Source organism: Polypterus senegalus, chromosome 13 (assembly GCF_016835505.1).
Source record: "Polypterus senegalus isolate Bchr_013 chromosome 13, ASM1683550v1, whole genome shotgun sequence".
In the NCBI taxonomy this organism is placed as follows: Eukaryota; Metazoa; Chordata; class Cladistia; order Polypteriformes; family Polypteridae; genus Polypterus; species Polypterus senegalus.
The window spans coordinates 88,340,531-88,363,692 of record NC_053166.1 but is presented as its reverse complement, the minus strand read 5'-3'; the positions used below and the strand labels follow the sequence as shown (position 1 = coordinate 88,363,692).

General features: G+C 37.4%; 1 protein-coding gene across 1 annotated transcript in view; it reads left to right on the top strand.

The window, feature by feature from the left end:
- Positions 1–23,162, top strand: part of LOC120543429 (serine/threonine-protein phosphatase 6 regulatory subunit 1-like) — a 156,353-nt gene that overhangs the window by 5,144 nt on the left and 128,047 nt on the right. Inside the window, exons 2-3 of the mRNA XM_039776556.1 lie at positions 211–437; positions 17,657–17,849. Of these exons, the coding sequence (XP_039632490.1) occupies positions 211–437; positions 17,657–17,849 (420 nt within the window). The remainder of the gene's footprint in view (positions 1–210; positions 438–17,656; positions 17,850–23,162) is intronic.

Sequence of the window (23,162 nt, the reverse complement as noted above, 5' to 3'; positions counted from 1 at the left end):
CTTCAGTCTACTTGTTAGTTATTTAACAATGAAGGTAATCTTATGAGGAAAAAAAATACAATTGGATGTAGTAATTGTAACTTGATGAAGGCTCTTGTTAATTTATCATTTATTTTTTTTCCTTCTTAGGTCCTAAAACTTTTCTGTTTATTGGTTGGATTGTGTTGTAATGTAAGTTTTAATTCTACTTCATCTGTGTCATATTGTTAGATGTTCTGGAAATTTGAGATGACATCCAGCTCTCAGCTGGACTCTGTGCTTGCTCGGGAGGATGTTGTACTCTCCGAGGTACTGGACGAAGAAGATGTACTTCAGGAGTGTAAAGTAAACAACCGTCGACTTTTGGAGTTTCTTACTCAGCCCCAAAACATGAGAGAGTTAGTAAGCTATATTACCCAGGAGCCTCCAGAAGACCTTGATGAGAGGTGGAGATTCAAGTAAGTAAGAATTTAGCTTTTAAGCCCAAATGATGCATTTTCTTTTATCAATGTTTCTGTAGAACTTCAATAGTATATTTCCTGTCTCTTAGGTACATAGTGATGTTATAAGTAAGGAATTAATTTTGCGAGCACTTTATATAGACACTCAATATATAGACACTCAATTATGTTTTAGATTTGCTAGTCAGTATACGTGATCTTTTATGATTCCATTAACAACACAATTTTGAGAAACCTTTATATAAGCATGCCTGCAGCTTACCAATGAAAAAAGTTAAGTACAGCCCATAAAATGTTTTTATTTCTTTTTACTTCCATATAAATGGAAGTTTAGTGATAGAGTCAGAAAATCGCTATCATGTTAAGCTCGGATTCTGATTATATGATAATCAAAACATGAGAGAAGTTGATTTTTGCCGGGAGTCTTTCTGTGTCTATCGAAACCCATATGCAACAATAACTTCTGAAAAAACAGACCTTTCTTTTTTTATCATATTTGTCTTGTTACAGGCTTTAGACCAATTGTTTTTAGTCCCGTTTACACAAGTACTAATTTCTATATCCTTTAAAAAATTTTTAACCTATGTCCAAAGATACTGTATCTGTCATAAAAATGGTTTCATTTAACCAGGGTTTAGTGATAGGACCAAGTTTATTGATTGTAAATGTTTTGTAGGAATAGTTTTTGAGATACTTTATTTAAAAGACCTTGCAGTAAATACAGTGAAAAATATAAAAAGATGCAATTGCCATCCGTAGATAAAGAAGTACACTCTTGGCTGTATTAACTGATATTGCTCCCTTTGGCAGAAACAACCTTAAGTCAGCATTTCCTATAATAATCTATCAGTCTCTGACAATGACTGGGTGAAAGTTTTTTCCCATTCCTTTATGCCAGGGGTCCTCAATCACGGTCCTGGAGAGCCGCAGTGGCTGCAGGTTTTTGCTCCAACCCAGTTGCTTAATAAAAAGCACTTATTGCTAAAGTAACACTTCTGCTTCACTTTAGTGATTTTGAGCCCTTATTGCTTAATTTTGTCTTAAAAAGCTATTTTAATTGCTCCTTATTATCAATAACATGCAAATGACAAGAGAGAGCAGCATTTCTCCATTTAGCTTATTTACATTTACACCTGTGTGTATTTATCTGCACTATTGGGTTTAATTAAATACTTGGAAGAAAAATGAAGAGAAAAAAGTGAAGGACTGAGAATTACTCGTCCATTTTAGCCTTCAAATCATTTGCATGATAGAAAGGGAAAGAAAATCTAGGATATGAGAATGACCTGACATAGCAGAGTTAATTTAATTGCATAGCTTGTTAGTGCTTTATTGGCAAGGATTGCTTTCTAATTAAGCAACCAGGTCAGAACAAAAACCTGCAGCCACTACGGCTCTCCAGGACTGGGATTGAGGACCCCTGCTCTATGCAGAACTCTCTTACCTGTGCAATATTCAATTGGTGTCCTTTGTGCACAGCCCATTTCAAATCTGTGTACAGCATTTTGATGGAATTCAAATGTGGATTTTTAACTTATCAGTTCTATAATCGTCCATAGCCTCCTAGCCATTTCTTGGCAGATTTAGTGGTATGTTTAGGGTCATTGTCTTGTTGCAAGTACCACTTTTCAGATGAAATTCAAAATTCTGGCAGATGGTCTCCTATAATCTTCAGATGCCTTCTGTATCAACTAAGAATTCATAGTGGATTCTGTGATGGTCAGCAGCCCTGGCCTTAATGCAGCCCCAACCATAATATTTCCACCATCATGCTTTACAGTTGGTACCAGGTTCTTTTGCTCAAATGCTGTCTTTGGTTTTCACCAAACATGTCTTCTGGTGCTGTGGTGAAATAACCCATATCTTTTCCTCGTCTGTCCCGAGGACATTGTTACAGAAGTCCTATTCTTTAAGTGTTCATGGGCAAACTCACAAAAGAGATGACAGATGTGGCTTTTGTTATCAGGCAAATGTAGAAAGTTGGGCAAAGGGAGAGAAGCTGCATTATGAGTTTGAGGATTTGGGAAAGGCATTCAATAGAGTGCTGTTATTGCGTGCTGCTGAAGTGGTCATTGTTAAAGTTAGATGGAGAGGAGTGGTTAGTGTCTATCTTGATGTTAAATGTATAAGGAAGCACAAATGGTGGTCAGAACAGCAAATGGGGTAGTAGAAATTCTAAGGTGAAGGTAACGGGAACCAGAAAGATGTGTGAATTATTAACTTTGGAATACTAGTATCACAATAATCTTATTTAAATGGCAGAAAGTAAAATGGGTTTGGTTTAGAAGAAACTGAAATGAAAAGTAGTTTGTAGCTAAAAAACCTTGTGGTAAAGAAGTAAACACCCAGGTGATAGTTAGAGGTGGAGGGGCAAGAGGAATGGAAGTGTGTTTGGGGTTTATGGCCATGTAGCATGTGTGGTGGAGTTGGAGAGAAATTCTATCCAGTGTATTGAAACCGCTGTAAGAAAAAAATATATATAAATAAATAACAGTCCCTGTGGGCAGCTGTAGTATTTGTATAATATTATGCACATGCTGTAGCTTCACTGGTACTTTGTGTCATTCCTTAACTATTTGCATTTCTTACTTGTACTGCATATCCGAAATGATGTGACATCCTCTTCCAATTGTTGTAGCTCCTTTTGTCTAAGTGAACATCACACCTAATTTTACAGTCACTACATATCCAATACTGAATGAGTTCCAAGTAAATTCCTCTCTTTGCATTAGTATTATGGCATAGTGTATGCATGTTTCTCACTTAGTGATGAATGTATAGTATGCGCTGCAACCTACAAAAGATTATGAAGAAACACCTATAGGGACAACACTAGTGCTTAGTCTTAAATGGTGAATTTTCCTCAGTTTAAAGCATCACCTGAAATGACTTTATCCAATTGTATTAAACATTATTATTGCAAAGAAAGTAGAGAGTTAGAAGCAAGGTGATATTTATTTCCTGAGTTCTTCAAATTGTTTGTCTCTTATTCCAAATTCCAAATTATTTTAGGAGTAATAAAGTTATTGTGTCCATGATGTCAGATAAAGTAAAACCTTTTACAATTTAAATAGTGGTTAAGAATACAGTTCCTTAGAGTTTGTACTCTGCTCCTGTTTTAGTTTGATTTGAACTGAGAAATAGGACAAAAATGTGACATCTCTTTAAAAAAGGATCAATATTGGTATATCGGTATTGGATGAGACAGATGATGTTTTTATCTGAAGATGGATGCTTGCCTAAGTATTTTGCAATAGCCATTCAATTTGAAGGTGTGTGTAAATATTCAGTAAGAGAAGCAGAAGCTCAATATACAAATCAATTATCTGCAAAAAGCTTGCAGTACATTTGTTAGCAGCGTTTGATTTTAGCAAAAAGTTTTTATCAGTGGTGAATGAAAGAGCAGTCAACATGAGGAGCACCATTGATTAATTGAATAAGGATGAAGAAGTAAGGAATGTTAATGATGATGTAGATTAATATATGTACTCGGTTGCAAAGCTCTGCAAGACCCATTATACACACTGTGCTTTCCGTAAGCTATGTTTGCTTTCTGTATGGCAGATTGATAGAAAAACATGTGGCAAATGTTTTAGGTAAGTTTTTAAATATTGTGATAGATGAATGCTATTATTTAGAAACTAGCCAGAAAGGGAATTATTTTCAATCAGGTGACAGGTTTGGGTAATGCAAACTTAAATTATTCAATGTCTTCTAGAAGCAAAACTTTCCTTTCTGACATGGTTCTGCCTGATGCAACAATGTGAGAAACTGAATGGGAGAAAATAAGAGAACTTGAGTGCTTATTGCTGAATGTGTATGCTCTAGGCAAAATTAATTCAACTGATTTGACACTGTTTATGTTTTATAAGGAATAGAATACTTAAATATTCTATATAACAGGCTGCTCTTACTTTCAAAGTGCAGAATGTTTGTTTTGTGCTCTCTAAATCATAAGATCTGATATGAGCAAGAATAAAAAATGATTCAGGCTGTCCTCTTCTTTAGATCAATATCATTTTAACAGTGCTCAGTATTTTAGTTGATCAAAAGATGTTAATGTTTTATTTTTATATATTTACAACATTGTAGTTTTCTGCACCAATTATCACATGAAAAATTAAAAACAATCCCAGATAAATTAAACAATCCCAGGCCTTTTGTTTATTGTATTCATGCATGCTTCAACTCTGGAATGTTGGTGGGTTTCCTCACATTAACTGCTCTCTTCAGGTCCTTCCACAACATTTCGATTGGATTAAGGTCAGGACTTTGACTTGGCCATTCCAAAACATTAACTTTATTCTTCTTTAACCATTCTTTGGTAGAACGATTTGTGTGCTTAGGGTCGTTGTCTTGCTACATGACCCACCTTCTCTTGAGATTCAGTTCATGGACAGATGTCCTAACATTTTCCTTTAGAATTCTCTGATATAATTCAGAATTCATTGCTCCATCAATGAAGGCAAGCCGTCCTGGCCCAGATGCAGCAAAACAGGCCCAAGCCATGATACTACTACCACCATGTGTCAAAGATGGAATAAGGTTTTTATGCTGGAATGCAGTGTTTTCCTTTCTCCAAACATAACGCTTTTCATTTAAACCAAAAAGTTTTATTTTGGTCTCATCCGTTCACAAAACATTCTTCCAATAGCCTTCTGGTATGTTCACTTGATCTTTAGCAAACTGCAGACAGGCAGAAATGTTTTTTTTTGGATAGCAGTGGCTTTCTTCTTGCAACCCTGCCATGCACACCATTGTTGTTCAGTGTTCTCCTGATGGTGGACTCATGAACATGAACATTAGCCAATGTGAGAGAGGCCTTCAGTTGCTTAGAAGTTACCCTGGGGTCCTTTGTGACCTCGGTGACTGTTGCACGCCTTGCTCTTGGAGAGATCTTTGTTGGTCAACCACTCCTGGGGAGGGTAACAATGGTCTTGAATTTCCTCCATTTGTACACAATCTGTCTAACTGTGGATTGGTGGAGTTCAAACTCTTTAGAGATGGTTTTGTAACCTTTTCCAGCCTGATGAGCATCAACAACTGGAGGTCCTCAGAAATCTCCTTTGTTCGTGCCATGATACACTTCCACAAACATGTGTTGTGAAGAGCAGACTTTGATAAATCCCTGTTCTTTAAATAACATAGGGTGCCCACTCACACCTGATTGTCATCCCATTGATTGAAAACACCTGACTCTAATTTCACCTTCAAACTAACTGCTAATTCTAGAGGTTCACATACTTTTGCCACTCACAAATCTGTAATATTCGATCATTTTCCTCAATAAATAAATGACGAAGTATAATATTTTTGTCTCATTTGTTTAACTGGTTTATCTTTATCTACTTTTAGGACTTCAGTGAAAATCTGATGATATTTTTGATCATATTTATGCAGAAATATAGAAAATTCTGAAGGGTTCACAAACTTTCAAGCAGTTGATCTGCCAGTCTGCAAACATCCACCAACGGCCCTGAGTTGCGAGAAGAAGATCATAGAAGTTTACATAGTTTACTGTCAAATAATGCAAAGAGTACGTGTCACGTGTTTTGCCCTTTTGGCTCATCAGGCGTACATACTCGACTGCATCCCTTGTGAGGATCGACCGTGGCACAGCGTAAAGGGACTTTGTTTCGATCTTTATCCTTTATCACCCTAATGTGCTGCACATCTTTCCCAACTCAGTCCCTCTGTCTAACCAATCGATATAGGTCCTTTTCTCCCTCCTTAGAGTCCAATCTCTAATACAACTCATTATACGCCTTTTCTTTAGCCTTTACCACCTCTCTTCACCTTGCACCTTAACTCCTTGTACTCTTGTCTACTTTCTGCATCTCTCTGACTATCCCACTTTTTCTTCACCATCCTCTTCCTCTGAATACTCTCCTGTACTTCCCCATTCCACCACCAGGTTTCCTTTTCCTCCTTCTTCTGCCCAGATGTCGCACCAAGCACCCTTCTTACTGTCACACTTAATACTTCTGCTGTACTTGCCTTGCTGTCTGGTAACTCTTCACTGCCACCCAGTGCCTGTCTCACCTACTCCCTAAACTCAACCTTGCAGTCTTCCTTTTTCAACTTCCACCACTTGATCTTTGTCTTTGCCCTCACACCCTTCCTCTTCTTGATCTCCAGCATCATCCTACAGACCACCATCCTATGCTGCTTAACTACACTTTCCCCTGCCACCATTTTGCAGTCTTCAATCTCCTTCAGATTGACTCTTCTGCATAGGATGTAATCTACCTGTGTGCATCTTCCTCCACTCTTGAATGTCACCTTATGTTCCTCCCTCTTCTTAAAAATACGTATTCATCACAGCAATGTCCATCCTTTTGGCAGAATCTACAATCATCTGACCTTCTTCATTCCTCTCTTTGACACCATACCTACACATCACAACCGTGTCTCCTCTGTTCCCTTAACCAACATGTCCATTGAAATCCGCTCCAATCACCACTTTCTATCCCTTAGGTACATTGTTCATCACTTCATCCAACTCAGTCCAGAAATCTTTTTTCTCATCCATCACACACCCAACTTGCGGGACATATGCTCACACCTCCAGTTACCAGCTTCATAATTATTATTCTGTCTGACATTCTTTTCACCTCCAAAACACTTTTGACATACTGTTTCTTCAGAATAACACCTACCCCAATTCTCCTGCCATCCACACCATGATAAAACAATTTGAATTCACCCCTGATCCACCTGGCCTTACTCTCCTTCCAGTTAGTTTCTTGCTCGCATGATATATTAACCTTCCTTCTCTCCATCATATCTGCTAACTCTCTCCCCTTACTAGTCATATTGCCTACCCTTTGTTCCATTCTCTTTGTCTTCCTCCTCTCCTGCTGCCTCCAGGCACATCTTCCCCCTCTTCTTCAGCCAACAGTAGTCCAATTTCCGGTAGCACTCTATTGGCTAACATTTGCTGGTGGCGTTTGGTCCGGGGCTCGACCGATCCGGTATGGAAATTTGTATTGTTGTCCGCATATTGATTTGGCAAAATTTTACACAGGATGCCCTTCCTGACGTAACACTCACCATTTATCCGGGCTTGGGACCAGCATAAAGAAACACTGGTTTGTGCATCCCCTGTGGCTGGGTTGAGTAACCAACTTCTATATTGATGTAAAAATACCTGTGTTGTTATTCCAGCAACATGGAATGTAAAGCAAGAAGCACACAAAAGCATTACACTTGTCCTGTGTAATTAGACAAACAGCAAGTAAAGCTGTTTTAATAAATTCAGACCTTTTTATTTTGTACTTTAAAATGGTAAGCGAGATTGGTTCAGCAGCTTACATTTTTAATTTGAAAAAGAAAAGATAAAGACACATTTGAAATTGCTCCTTGGTAAACAAAGTTTGTTAGCTTAACAGAAAAAGTGTCTTTTACTTCTAAACTTGTTAAACATGTTAATTGTGTGTCTTCTTGATAACTTATGAACATTTGATACATTTGTGGCTTTCTTTTTTAATTTGCACTATGTTTATTATTTGTTGCTGTGTGCCATATAATATGTGTTTTGGTAAGAAACAAGTAGTACATTATTAAAATGGCAATCTAAATTTATAATTACACCTCAAAAATTATGAATGTCTAGCCGATCCACTGACGAAAGAAAAAGCACCTGTATAAACATGATAAAATACCTGTCCCCCATTGCTTCGCCCACGTAGAGGTGAAACAGGACAGCAAGGAGGGCTCACTACTCCTTATGTCACGCTTTCCCCATCCCACAGCCACTGTCTCGGATTAGTGCGAATAAATATCGCTCCTGCAAACGAATTGTGAGTCTTAGCACAATGAGAGAAGTTGCAAATCAACCGGAATGTTCAAACAAATTCTAGAAAAAAGCCAAATTTTAAATCCGTTAAGTATTTCTCTTGTTCGCTAGCAAAGCAGATGTGAGATATGCCCCAAGGCTGGCGCATGAGTGAGGAGGGCACTGCCCCCTCCCCTCAGCCTGCTGCGTCTCTGTTGGATTTGTTCAAGTAAATTGGTACTGCACGTAAACTATGATAATTAGTGCAATGAGAGAGAGGTTGCAAAATCAACGGGAATTTTCACAAATTTATAGAAAAAAATCTGATCCAAATCCATTAAGTAGTTCTCTCGTTAAAGCAAACAGACATATATTATATATTATATTATATTATATTATATTTTATTATATTATATTAGACATTAAGCCCGTTACAATAACAGGCAATAGAACAGTAGTGCATAAACATTAGTAGGAACAGTCTATATTAAATGGCAAGTGACCTTGTATGTGGCTGTAATATGCATCACTGTATTGTGTGCCTTTAATTTTTTTCTCTCAGTAATACTGGTTTCTATTTCCGTAAAATGCCTCTAATTTTGTCTGACAGTAATACAGTGGAACCTCGGTTCATGACCATAATTCATTCCAAAACTCTGGTTGTAACCCGATTTGGCCGTGAACCGAAGTTATTTCCCCCATAGGATTGTATGTAAATACAATTAATCCGTTCCAGACCGTATGAACGCGCACTACAGCCTGCATGCCTCAATAAGTCATCATCCCCTCGCTCTTACTTTTTTACCGTTCATCTAATGAATACACTGAGTATGGCTTTACCAAAACAATTATTGATGGCGAATAAAGTATTCATTATTCGAGTGTGTAGATCGGGATATATATATATATACCTGCGTATCGCAGCGGAGAAGTAGTGTGTTAAAAAAGCTAGAAAAAGAAAAGGGAACATTTTAAAAATAACGTAACATGACTGTCAATATACAGTATTTGTTTTGTGAGTGTTACTGAGTGTTGCTGTCATCAAGGATTTGATTATCATTATTTCTTTCAATCAGGTTCGTATTTGTAGGATGTATTGTGTTCAAGTTACATTCCGTGTTTGTCGATCATTGTAAAGATGACAGGTTTCATTCATCGATTTGTTTCTTACTGCATCAATAAACAGCTCATCTTCTTCTTTATCTGAGACCTGACACACTGCATGCACGGTTTTTTTACACGGTCTTCCTTTAGCGGGACATTGACTTTTTCCACCGTGTGCTTTGTTTCCGCAGTAGCTGGATTTATGAATATGCTTGTATGTATCAGACGCTTCATATTTTTGCTGCCTTTTCAATTGTGTAATTCGGTTTTGTTCAGCTCTTTGGAACTGTTGCTTTTATCTGTGCACTGCGCCAGTTCACGTGAGCCGCCGGTGTACATGCATCGAAGGTTCCCAGCTGTGCTGGTGCCATCTCGTGCTATGTCCATGGCTGTATTTAATGTTACCTTAGTCCTGGCACTTAAAACTTTCTCTCTCAGTTTCGCTGAATTTGTCCCAAACACCACCCTGACCTCATCTTCCTCTGCATAAGTACAGTCCTTAACCCGTGAATATTTAGTGGGAGTTTGCTATTGGATTGCCGCTGACGGACGGCCTTATATGGGCAGGCACTAAATTACAAACGCCAGCGGCAGCCTGTCTATGAACTTAATTTAAAGTGTAGGTTTACATCGTGCTTTGTTTCCGAAGTAGCAGAACTCATGAATATGGTTGTATATGTCACTCACTCGCTTCTTATTGTTTCGCTGCCTTCTCAATTATATGATGCATGTTTTCTTCAGCGCTTTTTGGAGGTCTTCCTGGTTTTCTATGTACTGCGTGATTACGTGGGAGGCGTGATGATGTCACACGAAACTCCGCCCCCACGGCGTTCAAGCTCATCTCCATTACAGTAAATGGAGAAAAACAGCTTCCAGTTATGACCATTACTCGTAGAATTTCGAAATGAAACCTGCCCAACTTTTGTAAGGAAGCTGTAAGGAATGAACCTGCCAAATTTCAGCCTTCCACCCACACTGGAAGTTGGAGAATTAGTGGTGAGTGAGTGAGTGAGGGCTTTGCCTTTTATTAGTATAGATACTGTATACACATATACAAATATAGACATATATATATATACACAGTATATACATATATACAAATATATATACACATATATACATATATATAGATATACATATCCACATATATACTGTATATACACATATATACAAATCTACATATATATATATATATATATATATATATATATATATATATATATATATATATATATATATATATATTAGGATGGGACTCGATTAAAAAATTAATCTAATTAATTAGAGGCTGTGTAATAATTAATCTTGATTAATCGTATGTAATCGCACATGAAAATTTGCCCCAAATCGCAAATGTTTTTTTTTAATTTAAAAGGGTTTTAGTGGGCGACAGAATCAAATAATAGACATGGACATGAATATTGTAAACTCAAGCTTAATTTCTGAAAAAAAATGCTTTTAAACTGCATTTGAATTCAAAACCGAAACAAAAATATCATCCCTGGCTAAAATTGGGCAGACTTAAAAATAAAGTGGTATTTTAAGTACAGTACTTTAAGAACATTTTCAGAATAGTATTGTCTTTAAATAATAATAACCAAAATTTCAACATAAAATGCAGTTTTTCTTCTCAATAAAATAAGTCAGAAACATAAAAGGTTATTTGACCAGCTTCATCTTTAACCTCTGAGTAACCTTAGCCAAAATTATGTTGTACATTAGGCTAAAGCAGTGTGATCATTGAACATTTTGTAATTAGATGTAATTAGAATTTCTAACGGTCACGGAAGTCCAATGATCCCCAGTAAGAGCCACAAAGTCCACTTTCTGTAATGCATCTAATTTTGCTTGCTTTTCAGTGTGCACAAAACCATGCTTTTATCAAGGCTTCCGTCTTTTGAAATAAAATTTGCCGCCGATCAGTCATAGGAACGCGCTTTATTCCGACTGTAACATTTTTGTAGCTCTGAATTTAAATAGAACTTGAACAGATACGATAGTTCATAATATCCACGCAGAATTTCACGTAAGAGCGGGAGTCATCTGTTTTAACAAGGAGTGTATTGCACTGATACGAAATAACCTGCCCATTTAATTATTTAGGAATGAATAAATAAATTAAGATTTTGTACAAATAATGTTTTTCATTTTTCTTCCTTGATGGATTCTGGCACCCCGAGCAACAGTTCCTCGCACCATATATATATATATATATATATATATATATATATATTTGTAATATATATATATATATATATATATATATATATATATATATATATATATATATATATATATATATATATATATATATATATATATAAATACATATTACAAATACATATATATATATATATATATACAAATACATATACATACATATATATACATATACGTATAGGTAGAAGGCTGAAATTTGACAGGCTCATTCCTTACAGCTTCCTTACAAAAGTTGGGCAGGTTTCATTTTGAAATTCTACACATAATGGTCATAACTAGAAGCTATTTTTCTCCATTTACTGTAGTGGAGTTGAGCTCGAAAGCCGTGGGGGGCGGAGTTTCATGTGACATCATCACGCCTCCACGTAATTATGCAGTACGTAGAAAACCAGGAAGAGCTCCATATAATTAAGAAGGCAGCGAAACAATTAGAAGCGAGCGAGTGACATGTAAAACCATATACAGTGGCTCACGTGAACTGACGCAGTGCGCAGACAAAAAGCAACAGTTCCAAAGAGTGCTGAACAATTACACTGCTACGCTCAAATAGACAAACCACACGCCGTGGTGCAATAGTAGAGGCTTCGCCTCTAGCGCAGAGGTTCGATTCCCGAGAGGGTATGCACCGAGTATGTACGCACGCATTTCTATTCATTTTACCTTTGCATCCCCTTGGTTTGAGATGTATGAAAAAATATGCGGTTAACGCAGAAAGACAGATCACCAATTGAAGCTTTATGAATAATGAATACTTTATTCGCGATCAATGATTGTTTTGGTAAAGCCATATTCAGTGTATTCATTTGATGAACGGTAAAAAATTAAGAGGGAGGGGAGGGTAACTTATTGAGGCACGCAGGCAAAACCACAATAGCACGTGGGCTCGATGTACTGTATTGCGCGTCAACTCGATCTGAATTGCGCGATCACAATCGAAAAAATATATCTTTTTCAAGTTCTATTTAGTCCATATGTGTCAAACTCAAGGCCCACGGGCCACATCCGGCCCGGCATGTAATTATATCCGGCCCGCGAGATCATTTTATATACTGTATTATTGTTATTAATGGTCCGGTGATATGAAGCGCTGGTAACACAATAAACTACAGATCCCATAATGCAGCGCTTCAGCTTCCTTGCCCGAACACTTAACGCGTTAATCAAGTCTAGCTTATGATGCTGCAAGTTATTGCGAAGCTAGCCCACATGATGCCGAAGAGAAAAGGTGATTCTGAACATAGAGCCTTTAAAAACCGATCGGAGGCTGAGTATATGTTTACTGACATTGCCGGTAAACCCATGTGTCTCATTTGTGGAACTAATGTGGCTGTTTTACAGAATTTAATCTAAGACGGCACTATGAGACAAAACATCAAGATAACCTGAAAGACCTGAATGCAATGCACAAGATACAGAAAGCAGAAGAGTTAAAGAAGAATCTGACACTTCAGCAGACGTTTTTACCCGTGCAAAATCACAAAGATATTTCAAATGAAGCTGCTTTTATGGGAGACACAAATGCACCAGTGAAACTTGCCCCACTGACATTGCCGGTAAACCCATGTGTCTCATTTGTGGAACTAATGTGGCTGTTTTACAGAATTTAATCTAAGACGGCATTATGAGACAAAACATCAAGATAACCTGAAAGACCTGAATGCAATGCACAAGATACAGAAAGCAGAAGAGTTAAAGAAGAATCTGACACTTCAGCAGACGTTTTTACCCGTGCAAAATCACAAAGATATTTCAAATGAAGCTGCTTTTATGGGAGACACAAATGCACCAGTGAAACTTGCCCCACTTTCCCTGTTGCCAAGTAATGTTGAACCAAGTCGGCACTACGGTGTTCCCAAATACGCATTTTGCTGATAAACTGAGCGCACTGCGCACTGAGTTCGCACGGCGCTTTGGTGACTTTGAAGAACAAAAAAAGTTTTGAGTTGTTTTGCAACCCATTTGCCGTCGATGTGGAAACTACACCTGTGCAGATTCAGAGGGAGGTGATTAAGCTGCAGTGTAATGGCACACTGAAGGCAAAGAACGATACTGCAGGGCCCGCACAGTTTATTCACTCCATTCCCGCACAAATGCTCCAGCTCCGTCTACATGCGGCTCGAACCTTGTGCATGTTTGGTACCACATATCTGTGTGAGAAGCTCTTCTCAGTCATGAAGACTAACAAAACAGCACACAGGACTCGCCTCACTGATGAGCACCTGCAGTCCATCCTAACAATCTCCACAACACAGAACCTCACCAAACATAAACGAACTTCTTGCTAAAAAAAGATGCCAGGCGTCCAGCTCTGATAAAATGTCATAAGAGCAAAGACAACTGAATGATTTGATTTGTTATTGCTGAAAAGAACACATTTTTTTATATTTCCAGGTTTTGTTATGCACCATGTTCATATTTGAATTTGTATAATTTTGACAGGATATATTTTTATGGAGAGCAAAATCTTTTGGGATATTTAAAATCTAAGTTTATTTTTTATATAAAATTACATAAGAGTAAAGAAATCTGAATGTTTGTTCTTTTAACGTTTACTTTATTTCTAACTTGTATAATTTAGACAGGATATATTTTTATGGAGAGCAAAATATTACTTAATTATATTAGTTATTTAAAGTTTGACTTGATTTATTCCGGAATAATATTCTGTCGACTAAATAAAAATTCCTTCAATTTAAAATTTAAATAGAACTTGAACAGAAACTATAGTTCATAATATGCACGCAGACTTGCACGTAAGAGCGGGAGTCATCCGTTTTAACAAGCAGCGTATTGCACTGATACGAAATAGCCTGCCCATTTAATTATTTAGGAATGGATAAATAAAGATTTTGTACAAATAATGTTTTTCATTTTTCTTCCTTCATGGATTCTGGCACCCCCAGCAACAGTTGCTCGCACCCCAAAGACTGTATATATATGTGTGTGTGTATACACACATACACATACACGCACTCTTGCAACCCCATACCATCAGAGATGCAGGCTTCTGAACTGAGCGTTGATAACAACTTGGGTTGACCTTGTCCTCTTTGGTCCGGATGACATGGCGTCCCAGATTTCCAAAAAGAACTTCGAATCATGACTCGTCTGACCACAGAACAGTCTTCCATTTTGCCACACTCCATTTTAATTGATCCCTGGCCCAGTGAAAACGCCTGAGCTTGCGGATCTTGCTTAGAAATGGCTTCTTCTTTGCACTGTAGAGTTTCAGCTGGCAACGGCGGATGGCACGGTGGATTGTGTTCACTGACAATGGTTTCTGGAAGTATTCCTGAGCCCATTCTGTGATTTCCTTTACAGTAGCATTCCTGGTTGTGGTGCAGTGTCGTTTAAGGGCCCGGAGATCACTGGCATCCAGTATGGTTTTACGGCCTTGACCCTTACGCCCAGAGATTGTTCCAGATTCTCTGAATCTTCAGATGATGTTATGCACAGTTGATGATGGTAGATGCAAAGTCTTTGCAATTTTTTACTGGTTAACACCTTTCTGATATTGCTCCACTATCTTTCTGTGCAACATTGTGGGTTTGGCTTCTGAGAGACACTGCCACTCTGAGAAGCTCTTTTTATACCCAATCATGTATATTATGTATATATATTATATTATATATATATATATATATATATATATATATATATATATATATATATATATATATATATATATATGTGTGTGTGTGTGTGTGTAAAATTTTTTCAGTATTCTGTATGATGAAACCACAGATACCTCAGATGTAAAACAATTAATTATTTACATTAAATATGTTTGCCAGGTCACTAAAGAGGTCAGAGTTAGTTTTGTATCAACCCGCAATATGATTGACGGCAAAGTGGAGGCTATAACCAACACTGAGTGAGACTATGGACACTCTAGGCTTGAAAACTGCTAATCTGGTTGGACTAGGGTCAGATTGAATGGCTGTTATGATTGGAAAACAGAAAGGTGTGGCAAAACTGCTTAGAGATAAAACATCTGGACTCTTGGTCAACTGCCACTGTGTAAAACCACCAATTGGCCCTTGCGAGTGCCCAAGCAGCAGCTGCTGTACCTTATTTAACAAAACTGAACATCTTAAGGCAGCTATTCTATTATTCTATTTCTTCCAAAATTCTTCAGTTAAGATGGCTGGTTTAACGGAAATTCAAAATATTCTGAACATTCCCCAGATTAAGCTGAAAAAGGCCAGTGACACTAGATGGCTGTCTGATGACTTTGCAGTACAGTCACTATTACAGTGTATGAGTGATCTTCTTGGAGGGCCCAGATCCTGGGAACTTTGATTATGGGAAATCTTCAAACAACTGGGCCTCTAGGACGAAAAGAAGAATTAAGTATTTAACTGAAGACACCTTCTGCATATGCAAGTTGGCTTTGAAGAATATTTTAAAATTTTTCTTTATTAGGTTTCCTATACTTTTTTTCATTTTTCTTCCCGACAGTGACAATACTTGTGCCTCTTGGTTTATGTCATAACAATTGTTAATTAAAATTTTTGTTAGGGTTGCTCTTCTTAAATTTAATAAAAATATTCTTTCACAAGTGTCAAAACTTAAAAAAGGAAGTCATATTGAGCTTTGGAAAATAATTAATAATAATTAACTAATAAAAATAGTGCACATTTAATTTTCCACACTACCAAATTTCCCCATCCCGCCCCAGCCAGCTACTTTTTCTTGCCACCCAGCTGGAAAATATTGCTGGGAAGAACACTGCAACCTGCTTCATCGATTACTTCGCATCCAGCTTTTGAGAGTTGAAACATTTATAAACATCAAAGTGTCCACTACTCAAATCGTCATCTGTGAATCCAAGATGTGCAAGATGCATTGGCAGTTCTCCAAAGGTTTAAAATATTTGGCCATTTCAATACACTTGAATGCGACAACTGAACAATTCAGCGGCAGCCATCAACTCACATGCAGAACCATAGGTGAAGGGCTTAAGCATTTCACTCTTCTAGTGCCCCTGTATAGTGTAATTATCTCCTGTACCGTCATCAGTCCACACCTTGAACCTGTCCCAGTCATTCAATACATAAGACACAATGTTCCTCTGGATATCAAGATTGAGCCTGATATGGCCGTGCAGTATGTAACACAGAGAAAGTAAAAGGTAGGTGCCATCTCTGGGCATGGAAACCACTCGGTAAGTGACAGTTCTTTGATCGATGGTGATCATCTCGATAGACTTGTTAATGGGGGTATGGTTGGAACGATAAAGGAAATGGGTACCTGAACAATAAACTAAGTCTAAAATACCTACACAATAACTATAATCATAATGAATGAACAATTTAAACAGCGGAGAAGCCTTGGATTAAATAAAAAGGCTGCAGTTATCAGCAGGTAGATGTGAATACCGTGGTGAACCAAGGAAGGGAATGATGAAACCGGAGCGAAGGATGGCCTTATATGGGAAGGCAGTCAATTACGTGGGAGATGTGGGTTGATGGGGGATGCAATATAGGCAGGCAGCCAACTACGTGGGAGGTGTGGTGATGGGGGACGCAATGCCGCCTCACACGGCGACCGAGCTGCAGGCTATGGACTTGTATATGTACGTAAGTAGGATTCAATTATGACCGTTGCGTGTAGAATTTTGAAATGAAACCTGCTTAACTTTTGTAAGTAACCTGTAAGGAATGAACATGCCAAATTTCAGCCTTCTACCTACACGGTAATTGGAGAATTAGTGATGAGTGAGTCAGTCAGTGAGGGCTTTGCCTTTTATTAGTATAGACTATACAATGAAAAAGATAGCAATATAAATGCAAATGTACACGATAACAAGGCACCATACCCCCCTCACTGCTTTTTTATTTCAATATTTTTAAAATGATTAAATATCATTTTGTCCAAAAATATATTTAAAAAAAAAAAAACTGCTTACGATGTGTCCTTATTTTTCATTCCACTGTACACTGTATAACCTCTAAGCCATTATCAGTACATATTGTTTAGTGGGTATTTTTTTTTTATTTTATAAAATAAAATATACTTTGACCACAGAAGGTCTGGTATCATAAGAATGCTACTAATAACAAAAACGCTAATTAAAACTAATGAGAGTCCCTCTTTTTTGTGTTGCTTGCAGATATCCTAATATCTCATGTGAGATTTTGACTGCTGATGTTCCTCACATTAATGATGCATTGGGGGATGACCAGAGCTTGCTCAATCAACTGTACTCTTTTCTGCAGACCGGAAGTGGTTTTACACTGAACCCTCTATTGGCATCTTTCTTCAGTCGGGTCATGGGTCTTTTAATCAGTCGAAAGACTGAGCAGGTGAGTCTAAACTGACAATTTCAAGTAAGTGTTGAGACATGTCTATATATGAGCTGTGTCTCAGTATTTTCACATTAGAAAACATGAGTGCTTATTTCCCTCAGCCACTGATTCCACATTGCCAGCTACAGGAGAGATGATGTGAAGTGATGATAATTAGTATATGAAGTAATAGTGATTCAAGAAACTCCAGTGTATAGAGGGTTTCTACAGAGTTAGAAGTAGAACACAATTTTGGTGTAATTTATGTTATAGTTGTACATTGACTAGTTTATACAAGTGGTCTTGCAGAGTGTATTTGATTCTTGATAAAGAATGTGATAAAGAATATTATTACTATTATAAAGAATTTATTAACTCTTTGAGAACTGAATATTTTTTCCAAAAACCACAGTTCTCTGAAAAGCACACAAAGCAATGGTTTCACACATAAATTGACATAAAACATTTGTTACTGCATGCTGTGGCTATCAGTTTGCCCAGAATGTTTAGCAGGCTGGCTGCCAGGTTGTGTTCGCATGGTGGGGGACGGCAGTTGCAGTGCATCACAATCTGGTTTGTATCTATTGTCATTGTGAGTTGTGGTCCTCCCTGGCAAATGTTGCTGTAGTCATGTCAGCTATACAAATCTGTTCAGCACCAATCAGGTGATGCTGGTACCTCACATTTGCTTTCGATCACTTGTATCAAAAATGGAGTCCTTCAAGTCAGATTCCAATTCAACGTTAATATGCAAAACGTCGTCCACATGCTGTTTTGCTTTGCGCCATCGCTTTGATCTCTCGCCAGATGTTGATGCCAGTTTTAGAATTGTTTGCTCCTCACTACTCAAGCCAGTGCAAGGAATCTCGTTCAAACCAATGAAGCTAACTTTCCTTCTAGGTAAGAGAGTTCAACTAAACCATAATGGTGGGTTTTGTCACTGTTTACAGTTGATTACTACCGTCAACCCCTACTTTTGATAAAAGTTGACATCCACCCTGAAAGAGTTAACTGAATACAATTTTTTATTTAGTATTCCTGGGAATCATTTACTAAATAAATGATCAATAAATTAAATTGTAAATTCAATCCGCAATTATAAAGTTATTTTTTTATTTATGAATCATATCTCAAATAGTTTTAAAATTATTCTATTACCTATCTTTGACAGGTAAGTATAGCTAATAATAAGTAAAATTGGTTATTGTGACAGCAGCATTCATATTGGTTAACACTATTCAAGGTTATAAATATTTTACATTTCCTTACTCTGTTTAAAAAAAAATAAATAAATAAATGAAAAGATTTCATATCCCTATAAATGCTGCTTATTCATATTCAGTACATACAAATATAGTAACAGTCATATTACTATACTGTAAATGTTTTTATGAATCTGTATTCCCTTCAAGAGTCATATAGTGATTATTACTTCAATGTTAAAATCATTTTTGTGCTGATTAGTAATAAAAGGCCAACTAAGTAGTCCTCAAGTTCAGTACTACTAACAGTAGGTTTTCATGCCAACCACTACCTGCTTTTAACTGGACATGTACCATTATTAAACAAGTGTGTTACTTCCCAGTTTCTGCATTTTTTGTGTAAATTCAGAAATTACAAAATATGTAAGCTAAATTATAAGGGGGATGAAGCAAGCATTCCTTGTTTTGAAAATTATGCTGCTGTTTATATTCTAGTCATTTTTTATTACTTAGCTCACAAGTGAATTTTATACAGCAGTAGCTGTTTTCCTTTAGTATTTGGTGTAATTTTCACCTGTGCCTGTACTGCTTATTACTAATCATCTCTATTTGGATGCAGTTAAGGGAGTAAACGCCATAGGAAAGGAACATTCAGAATAATTTGATAAAAGAATTAACATTAAAAGATATGGCAAAAAATGTAAATTTCTGAATTTTTATTAGATGTAAATATACTAGTATATATTTCTGAATGCAAAATAAGGGAAGAAAAAGACTGATTAAACAATTAGATCATCTATACTAATAAAAGGCAAAGCACTCACTCACTCACTCATCACTAATTCTCCAGCTTCCCGTGTAGGTAGAAGGCTGAAATTTGGCAGGCTCATTCCGTACAGCTTACTTACAAAAGTTAAGCAGGTTTCATTTCGTAATTCTACGCGTAACGGTCAACAACGTCTGCCATGTTAAACTTTCTTATTCGTGGCCCCATCTTCACGAAATTTGGTAGGCGGCTTCCCTGCGCTAACCGAAACTAATGTACATACTTATTTCGGTGGTATGACGCCACTATCAGCCGCCATATTGAACTTTCCAACGCCACTAATTCTCCAACTTCCCGTGTAGGTTTAAGGCTGAAATTTTGTACTTATTTCGATGGTATGATGCCACTGTCGGCTGCCATATTGAACTTATTTCGATGGTATGATGCCACTGTCGGCCGCCATATTGAATTTTTCAATGGTCTTTGTTACTTATGAGTAAAGAGTGAAATGCTTAAGCCCTTCACCTATGCATCTGCATGTGAGTTGATGGCTGTCGCTGAATTGTTCGGTTGTCGCTTTCAAGTGTCCCGAAATGGCCAAATATTTTACACCTTTCGACAAAAGCCAATGCCTCTTAAACATCTTAGATTCACAGATGACAATTTCAGTAGTGGACACTTAAGAGGAAGCTCAGCGCACAGCTTGGTCATATTACAACCGGAGGGCCGAACTGACAATGTGGTATACAAAGAGATCCTTAACAAATAATTATTGGTATGTTTTCCCTCAGTTTAAAAAGGTTTAATTTTCTTCTTAATAAAAATTTTAAGGCAGTACTTCACCGCTGCGAAGCGCGGGTATTTTGCTAGTTGGGAAATAAATCCCACATTAAGAAATACGTTTTTTACATGAAAAACGCTTTCAAGTGTACCAAAATGGCCAAATATTTTACACCTTTCGACAACCGCCAATGCCTCTTAAACATCTTAGATTGACAGGTGACGATTTCAGTAGTGGACACTTTGATGTTTATGAATGTTTAAACTCTCAAAAGCTGGAGGTGAAGTTATCGATGAAACCGGTTGTATACTTACAACGCTTGACAGATGCCGAATGTCTCTTCAATACAAGTCCTACAAATTCTAACGTAATTGAAACAAACCATGAAACTCAAACCGATTATGACAGCAGCAATCCAAGCTGTGAGATTTGAAACAATATTACTGTTCACATGGCCAACTGTATGTTGCATGCTCAAGAGTAAGCTCAGCGCACAGCTTGGTCATATTACAACCGGAGAGCCAAACTCACAATGTGGTATACAAAGAGATCCTTAACAAATACAGTGGTGTGAAAAACTATTTGTCCCCTTCCTGATTTCTTATTCTTTTGCATGTTTGTCATACAAAATGTTTATGATCATCAAACACATTTAACCATTAGTCATATATAACACAAGTAAAAACAAAATGCAGTTTTTAAATGATGGTTTTTATTATTTAGGGAGAAAAAATCCAAACCTACATGGCCCTGTGTGAAAAAGTAATTGCCCCCTGAACCTAATAACTGGTTGGGCCACCCTTAGCAGCAATAACTGCAATCAAGCGTTTGCGATAACTTGCAATGAGTCTGCATCGCTCTGGAGGAATTTTGGCCCACTCATCTTTGCAGAATTGTTGTAATTCAGCTTTATTTGAGGGTTTTCTAGCATGAACCGCCTTTTTAAGGTCATGCCATAGCATCTCAATTGGATTCAGGTCAGGACTTTGACTAGGCCACTCCAAAGTCTTCATTTTGTTTTTCTTCAGCCATTCAGAGATGGATTTGCTGGTGTGTTTTGGGTCATTGTCCTGTTGCACCACCCAAGATCGCTTCAGCTTGAGTTGACGAACAGATGGCCGGACATTCTTCTTCAGGATATTTTGGTAGACAGTAGAATTCATGGTTCCATCTATCACAGCAAGCCTTTCAGGTCCTGAAGCAGCAAAACAACCCCAGACCATCACACTACCACCACCATATTTTACTGTTGGTATGATGTTCTTTTTCTGAAATGCTGTGTTCCTTTTACGCCAGATGTAACGAGACATTTGCCTTCCAAAAGGTTGAACTTTTGTCTCATCAGTCCACAAGGTATTTTCCCAAAAGTCTTGGCAATCATTGAGATGTTTCTTAGCAAAATTGAGACGAGCCCTAATGTTCTTTTTGCTTACCAGTGGTTTGCGCCTTGAAATCTGCCATGCAGGCCGTTTTTGCCCAGTCTCTTTCTTATGGTGGAGTCGTGAACACTGACCTTAATTGAGGCAAGTGAGGCCTGCAGTTCTTTAGACGTTGTCCTGTGGTCTTTTGTGACCTCTCGGATGAGTCGTCTTTGCGCTCTTGGGGTAATTTTGGTCGGCCGGTCACTCCTGGGAAGGTTCACCACTGTTCCATGTTTTTGCTATTTGTGGTTAATGGCTCTCACTGTGGTTCGCTGGAGTCCCACAGCTTTAGAAATGGCTTTATAACCTTTACCAGACTGATAGATCTCAATTACTTCTGTTCTCATTTGTTCCTGAATTTCTTTGCATCTTGGCATGATGTCTAGCTTTTGACGTGCTTTTGGTGTACTTCTCTGTGTCAGGCAGCTCCTATTTAAGTGATTTCTTGATTGAAACAGGTGTGGCAGTAATCAGGCCTGGGGGTGGCTATGGAAATTGAACGCAGGTGTGATACACCACAGTTAGGTTATTTTTAACAAGGGGGCAATTACTTTTTCACATAGGGCCATGTAGGTTTGGGTTTTTTTTTCTCCCTAAATAATAAAAACCATCATTTAAAAACTGCATTTTGTGTTTACTTGTGTTATATTTGACTAATGGTTAAATGTGTTTGATGATCAGAAACATTTTGTGTGACAAACATGCAAAAGAATAAGAAATCAGGAAGGGGGCAAATAGTTTTTCACACCACTGTAAGTATTGGTATATTTTCCCTCAGTTTAAAAAGGTTTAATTTTCTTCTTAATAAAAATTTTAAGGCAGTACTTCAGCGCTGCGAAGCGTGGGTATTTTGCTAGTTGGTAATAAGTCTGAACCATTTTCTGTTCCCTCCACATTATTATCACCCATTGTAAGTATGAGTAAAAAAAAAAAAATTATAACGAAATCATCATGTCTACATGAACAAATGAGGGAAATACTACCTTTAACTGAAGTAAATGTATTTTGAGAAAAAGTAATATCTAAATTATTTAATAACGCCACACATGCTGCGATTATTGTCACCCCTGCATTTAATACTTTGTTTAATCTTTTGTTACCAATAAAGCAGAACTGAGTCTTCTCCTGTAGGTCTTATGAGGTTGGAGAATATAGAGTACG